We start from the raw sequence: 15359 nt of genomic DNA, 5'->3' as shown, positions 1-15359 counted from the left end.
AAATGTTCATATCATTATTGTGATTAGAGGACAAGCAAAGCAATGAGTATTTGTTAAGTGCTAACTATGTGTCAGGCACTGTGCCACACAGGTACAAAATAGACAAAGATAGATTGCATATTTTCTTTATAAAAGGCATTAGAAGGGAAGTTTCTGCAGCATTTTTACTTTCACCAAGGTAAGATTATCACAGCAGTGATTTTTCTTTTTTTATGGTTTGTGTGTTTTTTTTTTTAAATTTAAATTTATTTATTTAACATATTTGGTTTTCAGCATTGATTTTCACAACAGTTTGAATTACAAATTTTCTCCCCATTTCTACCCTCCCCCCCACTCCAAGATGGCTTATATTCTGGTTGCCCTGTTCCCCAGTCAGCCCTCCCCTCTATCACCCCCCTCCCCTCTCATCCCCTTTTCCCTTCCTTTCTTGTAGGGCAAGATAAATTTCTACACCCCATTGCCTGTGTATCTTATTTTTTAGTTGCATGCAAAAACTTTTTTTTTTTGAACATCTGATTTTAAAACTTTGAGTTCCAAATTCTCTCCCCTCTTCCCTTCCTACCCACCCTCCCTAAGAAGTCGAACAATTCAACCTAGGCCACACATGTATCATTATGTATAACCCTTCCACAATACTCATGTTGTGAAAGGCTAACTACATTTTGCTCCTTTTCAACCCATCCCGCTTTATTGAATTTTCTCCCTTGACCCTGTCCCCTTCCCAAAGTATTTGTTTTGATTACCTCCACCCCCATCTGCCCTTCCCTCCATCATCCCCCCCCTTTTATTTTTTTTTATCTTCCTCCCTCTTCTTTCCTGTGGGGTAAGATACCCAACTGAGTATGTATGGTATTCCCCCTCAGGCCAAATCTGATGAGAGCAAGGTTCACTCATTCCCCCCTCACCTGCCCTCTCCCCTCCTCCCACAGAACTGCTTCCTCTTGCCACCTTTACGTGAGATAATCCACCCCATTCTATCTCTCCCTATCTCCCTCTCTCAGTATGTTGCTCTCTCATCCCTTAATTTCATTTTATTTCTTTTAGATATCTTCCCTTCATCTTCAACTCACCCTGTGTCTGCTCTCTCTCTTTTACATATATATATATAATATATAAACAGACATATATATATACACATACATACACATACGTACATATACACATAGATATATACATACATACACATTCTCTTATATATATACATAAACATATACATATGTATGCATATTCCCTTCAACTACCCTAATACTGAGGTCTCATGAATCATATACATCATCTTTCCATGTAGGAATGTAAACAAAACAGTTCAACTTTAGTAAGTCCCTTGCAATTTCCATTTCTTGATTACCTTTTCATGCTTCTCTTGAATCTTGTGTTTGAAAGTCAAATTTTCTATTCAGTTCTGGTCTTTTCACTGAGAAAGCTTGAAAGTCCTCTATTTTATTGAAAATCCATATTTTGCCCTGGAGCATGACACTCAGTCTTGCTGGGCAGGTGATTCTAGGCTTTAATCCCAGCTCCATTGACCTTCGGAATATCGCATTCCAAGCCCTTCGATCTCTTAATGTAGAAGCTGCCAGGTCTTGGGTTATTCTGATTGGGTTTCCACAATACTCAAATTGTTTCTTTCTGGCTGCTTGCAGTATTTTCTCCTTGATCTGGGAGCTCTGGAATTTGGCAACAATATTCCTAGGAGATTTCTTTTTGGGATCTACTTGAGGAGGCGATCGATGGATTCTTTCAATTTCTATTTTGCCCTGTGGCTCTAGAATATCAGGGCAGTTCTCCTTGATAATTTCTTGAAAGATGGTATCTAGGCTCTTTTTTTGATCATGGCTTTCAGGTAGTCCAATAATTTTTATATTATCTCTCCTGGATCTATTCTCCAGGTCAGTGGTTTTTCCAAGGAGATATTTCACATTGTCTTCCATTTTTTCATTCCTTTGGTTCTGTTTTATAATATCCTGATTCCTCATAAAGTCACTAGCTTCCACTTGCTCCAATCTAATTTTTAAAGTAGTATTTTCTTCAGTGGTCTTTTGGACCTCCTTTTCCATTTGGCTAATTCTGCCTTTCAAGGCATTCTTCTCCTCATTGGCTTTTTGGAGCTCTTTTGCCATTTGAGTTAGTCTGTTTTTTAAGGTGTTGTTTTCTTCAGTGTATTTTTCAGTATTTTTTTGGGTCTCCTTTAGCAAGTCATTGACTTGTTTTTCATGGTTTTCTCGCATCCTTCTCATTTCTCTTCCCAATTTTTCCTCTATTTCTCTAACTTGCTTTTCCAAATCCTTTTTGAGTTCTTCTATGGCCTGGGGCCAGTTCATGTTTTTCTTGGAGGCTTTTGTTGTAGGCTCTATGACTTTGTTGTCTTCTTTAGGCTGTATGTTTTGGTCTTCTTTGTCACCAAAGAAAGAATCCAAAGTCTGAGACTGAATCTGGGTGTGTTTTCGCTGCCTGGCCATATTCCCAAGCAACTAACTTGACCCTTGAGTTTTTCAGTGGGGTATGACTGCTTGTAGACTAACGAGTTCTATGTTCCACGTTTGGGGGGGAGGTGCCAGCTCTGTCAGACCCGCACTGCTCCTTCCCCAAGAACCCCCAACCCGAACTGGGCTTAGATCTTCGGCAGGCTGTGCACCCCTGCTCTGATCCGCCACTTAATTCCTCCCACCAGGTGGGCCTGGAGCCGGAAGTAACAACAGCTGTAGCTGCCCCACCTCCGCTGCCCCTGGGGCTAGAAGCCGAACCACGAACTCCTTCCACTCCCTCTGCTGTTCTGTGGGTTCTGCCGTTCTAGAATTGGTTCAGAGCCATTTTTTATAGGTTTTTGGAGGGACTCGGTAACAGAGCTCACTCTAGTCCCTGCTTACCAGCCGCCATCTTGGCTCCGCCCCCATCACAGCAGTGATTTAGAAGTGGCAATAGCTGTGGTGGCTAAATAATGTTCTTTCAGTGTGTCTTTCACCAGTCCATAAATCTAAAGGTTAAGATAATTATATCCTTATTGCTTTGGTCTCACCATGAAAACCTTTAAAGTAGATATTCAGATTTCCTCTGCCAATCTTTGCATTAGTCCCAGCTCTGTTTTTGTGAGCCATTGGGTTTCAGCAGTCTTCCTTTTGTAGCCCTTTATTTTGTACAGATTTCTTTGAAGTCAGTAGATGGAGCTGATGTTTCCTTAGCCCAGTGCCTGGCATGTAGTAGGTGTTTAATAAATATGTATTGTCTGATTGATGATTGAAGGTCTGAATTCCCAATCCTCATATTGCTTCACCAAAAGAATCCATGCCCTAAAGAATTACTGTGTTTCTTGTCTAATGTGTGGTGATGAGCTCTTAAGGTTGGGAAATGAAGATAGCCAGTTTTGCCATTTTTCTTAATACTTTTCATCTACTTACTTATTGCTGTTGTTTGTGGGTTGAGTCTGCACATGTTCAGCTACTTTTTTTAACCCATCTGGAAGTAATTGGACTTCACCTGGTGGCTGGTTTTATTTTTAAGAGAAATAGGTGAACTTTTCTGGTCCTTAGTATAAATCAGTATGTGTCCTATAGGAATATTATTAGGAAAGAGACCAGGTCTGATGTGGTCTCATATTTGATTGTTACTACTTATTTTTATTACTATTATTATCATTTTAGTTTTGAATAAGGACTTTGTAATACTTACGAAATTATTAAATTCTGGGAAGTCCTTATCTGCAAAAATAGTGTGTTGTCTATAGAATTAGTGCACTTTATTAGGTTGATAATATATGCTAATACTATAAAGGACCTCTGATCAAAAGGGTGTGATTATTTCTTCCCGTAATGAAGATAGCAGTTACCAATCCTGTGTGATTAATATCCATGACTTCCCATAACAATGGAGTCTACCAAATAGGCTCATAGCGCTCCTTGCATTTCCTTGACATCACGAAGGAACCAAAGGAAGAGCTACGTTGCCTTCCAGTTATCTCTTGTTCTCATTATGTCGTGTTTTTTTGATCATATATTTCTTTGATGACTTCTTTTACACCAGACATGTCAAATATGGCCGTTGCGCCCACCACATTCCTGAGTGAGGCCCAACCAGATTAAAATGTGACTGGGAAATAAAATGCAATTGAGAAATATTTAGCAAAATAAATAAAAATATAATTAAATATAGATAATATTAATATGTTGTTTTCTAAGTCAATATGAGGCTCAAGGGGCTCCTTATATAGGGTCTGGTTTCTATTTGTGTTTGACACCATTGCTTTACATCACTTCTGCTGGTAATATTTTGCCCCCTTCCCACACTTTCTATGTGCATCTCCATGGCCCTTTGGGAATCTCCAGCTTCAGTTCATCAGAGACATTAGTGTTGCATGACTTGAAGCTATATAACATCACTTGAAGAATATTGGTGTTGAAAGGAATATGGGCCTTTATTCCAGGGAGAAGTTCAGGGATCATTAAGACCTGAGTGAAAACACTCATCTTAATGAAAAACTAATTCCCAAGTTAGGGAAACTGTAGTTCTTTATAATTCTCCAAAAAAAAAATCAGTAAATCAGACTCAATTTGAAATTATTTTAGTTACAACTGGAATCTTCTAGCTACACAGTTATCTAGTATCTATTATTACTCAGTACAAGATAATCGGTTGACTGAACTGCTTCGGTTAGAAAATCCATTTCAGCGTGGAAATATAAAGACAAAATGAAGTTTCAGGTTCTCCCTTATGTTTCCCCAAATCCTCTTGAAGCACATGATAGAATGGAAACATCATTGAACTTGGAATCCAGATACTTGGATTGAAGTTCAGCTACTCAGTTTTGTCCCTATCAGCAAAATCACTTTACCATCCTGATCATCGGTAAAGTGAAGACAAATAATACTTGTATTATCAGAGAAATATAATATGGCTACAATAGGCCTGGATGTGGGGTCAGAAGAGTTAGATCCAAATTTGACTCTGTTATTTCCTGTGCCTTGGGTACGTCATGTAAATTCTCTGGGCCTGAGTTTTCAGAGTTGTAAATAGGGACGATAACATTTTAAAAATTTGCTTTTTAAATACCAACAAGCATTTTCCCCCTCTATTTCCTAGCTGTCCATGCTCCCCACCAGAGAGAGGGGTGATGGACTAAATTTGCTGAATGAGGCACACATTTTTAGATATGACCAATGTGAGAATTTGTTTAGCTTAACTGTGCATATTTGTTACAGGGGTTTTGTTTTTCTTTCTTTTTTTTTCTCCAGGGGAGGGAGTAACATCTATACTACCCAGTTCACATTTTCTAAGGAAAAATCTTTATAATTTATAAAATATTATAAAATGGACTATTATTAAATGTAAAATATCATTAAATGGACTATTATTATACAATTTTCCTAAGTTATACACTTCATAAGTTATACATATACTCAGGTACTTCTGCCATTTAGGTGCTACCATTCCACTTTCTCTATATATTCCAATAAATATTCTCTAATAATTGATACTCCCAGAGGTCAAAAGAACCTTGGAGACTAATCTCTAAGAGACTTCTTCAGAACACTCAGAATACACACTGGTGTCTCTTCATTTTAGTGGATAGAGTTCTGGGCCTAGAGTCAGGAAAACTCATCTTCCCGAATTCAAATATGACCAGACACTTTTTAGCTATGTGACCCCGAGCAAGTCACTTGACCCTCTTTGCCTTGGTTTCCTCACCTATAAAATGAGCTGGAAAAGAAAATGGCAAACCTCTCCAGTACCTTTGCCAAAAAACTCCAAATAGAGTCACAAAGAATCAGACATAACTGAAACGCCTGAACAACAGTAAAATAGTCATGTACTAAATGTACAATGTAAAAGTCTAAGAAAACAGTGCTTCTTTTTAAAATGACTAATATTCTTTTATGAAAGAAACTCAGGCTGAAAAAAGAATTGAGCTATGCTATTTAGGATCCTTGTAATTCTAGGAGCCTCCATGGCCCTCCTTGCAAACCTTCTGTGCCTTCCTTGGCACTGAATATAGCAGAAGCCTTTCTGTAGCATTTCAGGCTTCAAATTTCAGTTTCTCTCTCTCTCTCTCTCTCTCTCTCTCTCTCTCTCTCTCTCTCTCTCTCTCTCGTGTTTTGACAGGCATGCAGGACTTCAATTACCTCAGCAGCAACTGTTTTGAGATCACAGTGGAGCTCAGCTGCGACAAGTTCCCCCCAGAGGAAACTTTGAAGAGCTATTGGGAGGATAACAGAAACTCGCTGATCAATTACCTCGAGCAGGTAAAGTTAGCTAGTAAATCAAGAGATCTGGTGCCTTTAGAAGTGTTCGGTGCTGGTCTTCTGTTTCTGAGAAAGCATTGTGTTTTGTTGGCCTAGGCCTTGTTTGTTTTCTTATTGTTTAAAAAAATTATTGTGTGCCCTGTTTGTTTCAGAATGGTGCTCCAAGGTAGGAAAACGTTTTTTGGGGTGGGGATTTAATTTATGTCCCCCTATTATGTGTCATCTGAAGTACAGAATGACTTCACTCATCACAAATGAAATGGTACATACTGTTTAGTTGAAAGAGCTAAGTAGAATTCGTTCAAGTAATATCCCCTTCATCAGAAATGAGTTCAGAAAAAGAAATCCTTTTAAGTGACCCACCTTGGTCTTTGTCATGTGTGCCCCTGTGCATCTGCCACAAGGCATAGGCCTGTTTCCTACCCAGAGACCTCCCTTAGTCTCTGAACTTTTGCGTCTGAGCAGGCAGCCTTCAGAATTCTGTTGCTTGATAGTCCATTTGCCCAACAAAAGATGCTTCCCTCTCCCAGACACACCTGGGATAGTATCTTGCCCACCACTCTTGGTACTGGAGACAGTGATAAATCCAAATCTGACCACTTTATCCTAAAGTCTCCCATACCCTCCTGTTATGAGGCATGTGTGGCCACTTAGGGCTAGGGTCAGCCTGCAGCAAAACTTATAGTTCTGTATGAAAATGTGATCTTCTTGAAGACAGTACCTATTTCATTTTTGGTTTTGTATTCTCAGCACCTGACACATATATTTTATAAACTACATTGAATAAAAGCATTTCCATGCCCAGTCCTTACTAACCACTACTTTACTAATTTGAATATGTCAAATATCATTTGTCCTGTCCATTTAGCAGGCATCCATTTAGTGTTTCAGAGATGTTGTCCTTTGGGTAAGGTATTTTCTATATATTTGATCTGTAACACTATTCATCAGATGATTTGAAATGTATTTCAAAATGTCATGTTCCTTATTTGGGGAGATGCTATTCATGCGGATACACACTCACATACATATATAGCTCTACCGTGTACACTTTGGAGATCCGTGATTTCATTGGTAAGGGCAATTTTTCTACCATATATGAAACAAATAGAATGGGTATGCTTTAGTAGAATCTTTTCTTGTCATTGATACACTGCTGGCAGCACCTGCAAAGGACCATAAGCTACTTTGTAGGGGGATGGAGGGATAGGAAAAGCAAGGACCTGAAGCATTTGAATTTGGAAAAATTGAACAGATATCCATATGTGATCCTGGGCAGACTTAGGGGTTCATGTAGCCTTGCTTGTTCCTTACTGCAAAACTGCTTTGAACTCCCTTTGGATTGTAAACTTCTTGAGAACCTTTGTCATTGTATGATAGCTTATACTTAAATATCTGTTGAATAAATTGTTGGATGAATGAAATCTGCCCTGAATGGCAAAGGGCTACGTGGCATTTTTTCTTTCTTAGAGTGCTTGGTCCTTCAGTTAAAGGGATACATAGCCTCAAGGTGTAAGCAAACTTTTAATGCATCTGCAAAGTATTGCTTTTTTTTTTGATAATTTTCAAATCAACTCACAGCCCTTTATAATTTTTTTGAAACTACATCAATGTTCCTTTCAAATCCTGCCCTGAATAGTTTTGGGCTGGTTTGTCAGTTTGGCTATAGCTTAATTTCCAGCTATCAATAGCCAAGAAGCACATGCTACCCCCAAACAAATGTTAAAAAAGCAAAAACTCTTCTCTACCTCTTCCCCCTTCACTTCCTCAAAATGCCAGCAGTGGCAGCATGATACTATGGAGGTTTATCTCTTGCAACTTATCACTTATAATAAATAATAAATAATGATAACCACCACCAAAATAACTGGCATTTATCTAGTGCTTACTGAGGCTCTGCCCCAAAGTGCTTTACAAATATTATTTCATTTGGGAAATAGGGGATATTATCATTCCTGTTTTACAGTTGAAAAAACTAGTAGGTATCTGAGGCTATTGAAAATCAGATATTTCTGACTAGTGCCACCTAGCTATCATGTGGAATCGGGCAAATCACTTTACTTACCTTGGTCTCAGTTTCCTCCTCTGTAAAAGTCATAAGAGTTAGTCTAGATGACCTCTCAGATCCTTCCAGCTCCTAATCTGTGTGATCCTAGAGTGGCACAATGGAGAAAGTGCTGGACTTGGAGTCAGGAAGTCCTGAATTCAGATCTGTCCTCAGACACTAGCTTTGGGACCCAAAGATGTTAACTTCTCTGTGCCTCAGTTTCCTCCTCTGTAAAATGGGGATAAGAATAGCATCTACATCCTAGGGTGATTATAAGACTAAAGTGAGACAATATTTTTAAAGCTCTTAGGGTGATTTCACTAGAGTGGTTGTCTCAAGTGGATGAAGAGTGAATGAGTGAGGAAGAAGTGGGGACAGAGAAAACTATTTCTTTTAGTTATTAAGGTTAGGCAAAATATAGGATGATCACACAAAGTAGTGCTATCAATAACCTATTAAGGTTAGGAGAGATAAAGGACGATAACACAAGGAGATGGCAAGGTCAAGGAATGATTTTTTTTCATGCAAACACCTGAGTATATTTATAAGGAGAGGAGGAAGGGGAGGCATGACCAATGGGATAAATTCTGAAAGGAAACTGGAGGGGATGACATCAAGTCATTAATGGAGGGCAACCAGAGCGCTTTTTGTTACTGGACCAGAGTAGAAGGTTAGTGACGCTAGAGAGAGGTCAACAAGTGAGGGATCATTTATTAAGCAATCAGTATATGCCAAGTACTGTGGGAAACACTGGGGATACAAAGAAAGGCAAAAACAGTTTTAAGATGGGGAGGAGGGGAGAGGAAGGAACTCATAATGGATGGTCTCAAGTTTTTTAAGTAAAGTAAGAAGTAATGTTATTTGCTGAGAGAGAGGAGGAAGGTGGTGATAAGAGTTAGGGCTTGAAGAGGGAGGAGAAGGTCATGACTCTTCAGGATTCCGAAATGCCTGATCCTAAAGGACCCTTACTATGAACCTATTGTTTGACCTGTTAGCTTTCCCTTTCTCATGAAAGTAGAGGGTAGAATGTTCAAAAACAATCTTAGTTTCCTGTTTTAGTTTTCTGATTTTGAAAAAATTCTGGATAAGTTAACTGCATTTTGCTGACCCCCAAAAGAAAGTCTTTATATGCTACATGTTTTCAGATAATTTCTGACAATACATTTTTGGTTCTTGTTATTCACAGATTCACAGAGGGGTTAAAGGATTTGTTCGAGATCTTCAGAGTAAACCAATTGCCAATGCCACAATCTCTGTGGAAGGAATTGACCATGATATCACTACTGGTGGGTGGTCTCTGTCTCTATGGAAGTTTTTTTTTTTTTTGCCTTAACAACTTTTCACACAAAGCATAATTGCTTAGTAATATGATTATAAAACACATTCTAAGAAAAGAAACTGGATTGCTCAGATCTCTTAATTAGGCATTCGAGGGAGGCTGGTTTCCTAGGGAGTTTCCTAGCCTCCCCTCCCACCTGGGAGACTGAAGTTGAATCAGACCTGGGACAGCTGCTTTGCTAGAACTGGGCATGGCAGCAGATGGCACCCTTTCCCTAGAATTAGTGTGGATGGAGGCGGTCAGTGCTAGGTAGGGGTGATTGACTTCTATAGATGATCTGGGAACATAATGTTTATAGATTCTTCATGTCACTTGAAACAGAGGAAAAAATGATTTGATTTTCAATTTCCTTCCCCTTCCCAGTCTTGAGTGGACATGCTAGTAATCCTGAAAAGGCAGGCAAGAAGTCAGACAGGAGAATGAAAGACAAAACTAAGATTCAGAATTCAAGAACTGACTCTGTTTTCAAACACATCAAAATAAAAATCCAACTTTGCCATTGATAAACTTTAGTTCAAGGAGGGATATGGAGAAGAGATAAGTAAGATACAAAATTTCTGGATTTTTCTGATTATTAACTGACCATAGCTGTTGGCTTATTACTCAAGCTTCCTGCTACTACCTCTGTGCTTCCCCCAACTCCCTTCACTCCAGACCTTTGTCTTGTTACACTTCACTGTCCCACAAAAACCATTGGGGTTTTAGCCTGGGACTTCTGGCAAGACTATTTTTTGTTTTTAAATCATAGAAATTCTCATCCCATTGCTGAAAGGACTTGATTATCTCCTAAAATATTTGTGGCACACGTGTTAATACATGACTGTCTTCCCAGTCTTGGTTTAACATAATTTTTTGGTCTTCACCTATGATTTCATCAGTAGGGAAGAATTCCTACAGAGGAGATTCATCTCCATTGAGGCACATGGGCAATTCATCCATAATTTATAATTTTAGAGTTGCCCAGAGATGTTTAGAAATTAAATGACTTACTCATTTACATAATGACATACTCATAGCTAATGTATGTCAGAGGCAGAATTTGAACCCCTATCCCTGACCACAAGGCTGTCCACTTTGCCAGTGTCTCTGAGTAGAAAGTTAGAATCTGTAAAAAGACCATAGTTGCCTAGTTCTTTCCTTGGGGTTTTATCCATACTTGTATAAATGAACTTTAAAATAGGTAGGTAATGAAAAAAGTTAAGTGGCGATGAAGCTGGCACCCTTTAGCTGACATAATTAGCAGCTTCATATAAACACCCTATGATTTGCTGGTCTGTTTTTCTACACAGCAAAGGATGGCGATTACTGGAGATTGCTTGTACCTGGAAACTACAAACTCACAGCTTCAGCTCCTGGTTATCTAGCAATAACTAAGAAAGTGGCAGTTCCATATAGTCCTGCTGTGGCGGTAAGTAAATCCTGGCTGATTTAACTTCTTTCAAGAGGAGAAGCTCTGTCATCATCTGTTGGTTTTGGAAGAAATGCAGAGTTGGAGTCTTTTTTGTCAATTAGAAATTTGACATTTATTGAACACCTGTTTTATACAGGCCCAGTGCTAGGTGCTCCTGGGAGATACTGTGAGTGGAAAATAATGAGGTGCAAGTATTTATTTCTTACAGAGGAAAGAAGTCTTTGAAGACAAGAGTAACACTTGTCTTATTGAGCCTGACAGGGAAGTAGCTGACTTTTTGTGCAGTGTATGCCTAAGCTATGAGTTGACCAGCAGGCCAGCTGAATCAGTGTGAAAATCATCCACTCTAACAGCAAGGGGGCCTGTTGTATCCATTTGTGTGCATAGAAGTCTGTATATGAATACATATGTTGTTTATGGAACATGTGGCTTGAGTTTTCCAAAATGGCTTGAGTTATATGTGTGTATATATAAATCTTGAGTGTGTTTTAAAATGAGAGGCAAGGCAATATGGTGGACAGACAGGAAGTCAGGAAGATATGAGCTCAAATTTTGCCTCTAATATTTACCACTGGGGCAGCTAGGTGGCACAGTGATTAGAGCACCAGCTGTGGAGTCAGGAGGACCTGAGTTCAAATCCAGCCTCAGACTCTTGACACACATACTAGCTTGTGGGACCTTGAGCAAGTCACTTAACCCCAATTGCCCTGCCTTCCCCCCTCCAAAAAAATACTTGTGACTATGGACGAGTTACAGAGTCTTTCAGAGCCTCAAGCACTTCTCTTAAGATTATTAGGAAGCATGGTACAATGGAAAGAGCTTAGATTTCTAACGCAATCTGGATGAAAACTCCAGTTCTGCAATTTATTGCGGTTTATTACCTGTATTACCATCTATAAAGTGAGAGCTGAACTAGGTGGCTTCTGAGACCCCTTCCAGTTCTCATTTTCTGATCCTGTGAGAAGGATCCTTCTAGTTCTAACTCTGATTCTGAGCTACATTTTTAATAGGCAGAAAAAAGCATAGTGATAATTCTAAGTTGTGGGCTGGGAGAAGACTTAGGAAAAGTACAAGAAAGATGCCAGACCCTGTCAGAGGATCCAAAATAAAGTGCCTAGATAACATCTTCTATCTTTTGATAGTCTTCTGTCTTTTGGTAATCCTATAAAGCCATTATGTACAAGCACTTTTGCAGCATTAGAGCTGCTGCATACAAGGAAAAAGAATTATTTCCAAAGATGTTTGTTGATGGCTGATTTTTCCCCCTTTAAAATATGGCCTAGTCAGTTAACACTTAGTGCTCTGTCTATTCACAGGACTTTATTGGGCCCCATTCTCTAAATCTATAAGACTGCTATTGCTTCTTGGTTTTGCTAAGAAAACCAACCTGTAGTTTGTCAAGTAACTTTTTTCTTCCATTCCTCCTATAGGTCGATTTTGAATTGGAGTCATTGTCTGAAAGAAAAGAAGAGGAAAAAGAGGAATTGATGGAATGGTGGAAAATGATGTCAGAAACTTTAAATTTTTAAGAGAAGGCTTCTCCTGATTTGCTGCTTTTAATCTATTACATGTTAACTTAGTATGATGTAATGTGGAGTCTTTTAGATTTTGTGCAGTTAAAATATTTAACTTTGATTTATTTTTTTCCAGCAATCATTTGAACATTAATCAGTATCACTTAAACATAGATTCTTAGATAGAAAGATAAGAACTCTTAATTGATCTCATTCTGTTTTATCCTGTTCACTTTTCCTGCATGAAAGATGCAGAAAAAATTAAGATGACCTCAGCAGTCTGAGCTGAAATGCAATACTCTACATGTTATTTACAATCCTGAACTTTCAGAATAATTCTGGCTTTCAAAAAATTAGTAAATCCCAGATAATAGAAGTATTTGGTGGTATTTATAAATGGGGTCTGCTTCATATGAATTCATGTAGTGAATGCTATTGCAAGGGTACATAGGAACAGCTTGGTGTTGTAAGCTGTGTGTTGCAAGAGTTAAAGTCCAGTATAGAATGTTATTTGTTTCCCATGTGACCAGCTATATAAACCTGAGCTTGTTCATGTATTTCTCATAAGACGGGAAAATATATGTTTGCTGAGAATTTCAATTAAAGGAACTGAAATTGATCTATTGTGTGTAGATATGGGGACCATGCAATTTTAATCTTTTGCCTGTTATGATACTTCAAGACTGTGAAGTTTTTCTTGGTTGCTTATTGACCCTGAAATGGCAGTTTGAGTGAATAAAAAAAAAAAACACAACAAATACACCACAGATTGTATATGTGCTTTTTCGCCCCCTTCCCCTGCATATGTGATCCTAGGAATCAAAATGTAGCCTGTGGTTGTAAGACCCTGGGCAAGTCAATTAACTTCTCAGTGGTATGAGTGACTTTCTAAGACTAAAAGGTGCAGCAGTGCTGTAGACTTGCATTGGTAGAGGAAGTTTCCATACCTGGCAGTTCCCTTTAGCGATGAAATCACAAAGCTAGTCCTTATGCTGTGATTCCAGAGGAAATGTAGTATACTGAATGAGGTGCTGGGCTTGGAATTTGGAAAAGATCTGGGTTCAAATCCTTGGAATCCTCTAGGACTTATCTACCAAGTCATTGTTTCATTCTGTGGGGAGTTCCCTACCCTGCCAAAATAACAAATCTTGTATATGATTTTGTATGGAGTAAAGTTTGTTGTTTCTCTTAGTATTGACAAAAGCAAAATGGCAAAAGCTTAATGTGGATTTTCAGTTGTTATGAGAACATGAGTTTAGAACTTACTAGGAAATTGATCAAGAGAAATATATTGTGATGAGATCTACATGGTTGTAGCACAGACATTAGCCAGTTTTTCATTATTATCACACTTGAGTCCTCCACATTTGCCAGATTGGCCAGGAAATTAGTTTGATGGATAACTCCATTTTCATTGAGGCTCTTTTTACTTGTGTAAGATAAAGCCATATGGATCAGCACTAGCGATCGAACCCTGGGGCAGGAACTGTGTTCTCCTATTGCAAGGACTCTTGTTTCAGCTTGTGATAATCAGGACACTCCTGAGTGATTACTCACTTTGATCTGATTTGCCTCCATGACTCAGAGGGGACAGTCTTCATGATGTCAGACCACGAGACTGAATTTTTATAGGCTGCTGCGCCTTCTGCTGATGCTTCTGTTTTTTACTGCTCCCTTGGTATTTCCTTCTTTCTCTTTCTTCCTCCACCTTTCTCCCCCCATTCACTCTTTCCAGGGTTCACTGCCCTGATTGCCTCCTGGTTTACATCAGCCACTTTACTGAAAACCAAAGGGAAGAATGCTTGCTGTAGAACCAATCTCTCAAAGGCTTTTCAGCCTCTCATTGCTGGTTTTTAGCCTGTGAGGTGGCTTTTTGCTAGGTCTCTTCTGAAAGAAGGTCCAAGGGTGGTGGTTTCAAGAACATTTTGCATATAAATAAACCAGCCCCTGCAGTAAAGTGTCTTACCAAAGAATCCCAGAATTTGGTGATAACATCAATCAAATAATTTTCCTTATAAATCTACAGATGCTTCATGCACCTCTCTTACGAGAAAGAACAGTGTCTCTAAAGTTAGAGGACCTGGGTTCAAATCTCGCTTCTGGCACTACTTGTGTTACTCTGGGCAAGTCATGTAACCTCTCTAGGTTTCCCTATTTGTAAAATGATGGCAGTTGAACTAGATGGCCTCTAAGGGCTTTTCCGGCTCTAGAGGTTGCTTGGCACAGTCCCTGGAGTGGGGACTAGAAATCAGGAAGAGCTGGGTGGAAAAATTTACCTCAGGATTCTTACAACCTTGGTGATCCTAGGCAGATCACTTACCTGCTCTCAGTCTCAGTTTCTTATCTATAAAATGGAGATTAAGAATAGCACTTCCCGGGGTTTCTGTGAATCTCAAATGACATGACATAGGTAAAGTACTTTGCAGCCCTTTAAAGTGCCGTAGAAATAATTCACCCCTAGTATCACCAGATGGAGGATCCCATGGAAAACCTTCCCCTGTGGCTCCAGAATCAATTGATTATTCATACTTTTCTAATAAGAAGTTAATATAGGAAATAAACATTAAGTACGTAGGAGAGCGAATTGTTAAATATAAGTCGAACTTAACTTTTTATTTGACTGAGTTTCCTTAAAAATGTGAATATAAAAATTGTCTAAAACTGTTGTACCCTCTGCCAGCATATTATCTTCCTTATAAATCTACTGATGCTTCATGAACCTCTCTTATGAGAAAGGACAGTGTCTCTAAAGTTAGAGGACCTGGATTCAAATCTTGCCTCTGGTACTACTTGTGTGACCCTGGACAAGTCGTGG

The 15359-nt window shown here is 38.9% G+C and overlaps 1 protein-coding gene across 1 annotated transcript in view; it reads left to right on the top strand.

Annotated features, from left to right (window-relative positions):
- The window catches only part of CPE (carboxypeptidase E), a 133988-nt gene extending 120825 nt beyond the window's left edge, over positions 1–13163 (top strand). The window contains exons 6-9 of the mRNA XM_036764806.1: positions 6094–6233; positions 9467–9566; positions 10909–11027; positions 12461–13163. Of these exons, the coding sequence (XP_036620701.1) occupies positions 6094–6233; positions 9467–9566; positions 10909–11027; positions 12461–12559 (458 nt within the window). The 3' untranslated portion in view covers positions 12560–13163. The remainder of the gene's footprint in view (positions 1–6093; positions 6234–9466; positions 9567–10908; positions 11028–12460) is intronic.
- The last annotated feature ends 2196 nt before the right edge of the window (positions 13164–15359 follow it).

Source organism: Trichosurus vulpecula, chromosome 6 (assembly GCF_011100635.1).
Source record: "Trichosurus vulpecula isolate mTriVul1 chromosome 6, mTriVul1.pri, whole genome shotgun sequence".
Taxonomy (NCBI): domain Eukaryota; kingdom Metazoa; phylum Chordata; class Mammalia; order Diprotodontia; family Phalangeridae; genus Trichosurus; species Trichosurus vulpecula.
Note: the sequence above shows the minus strand (reverse complement) of the source record. Positions and strands in the feature narration are given on the sequence as shown.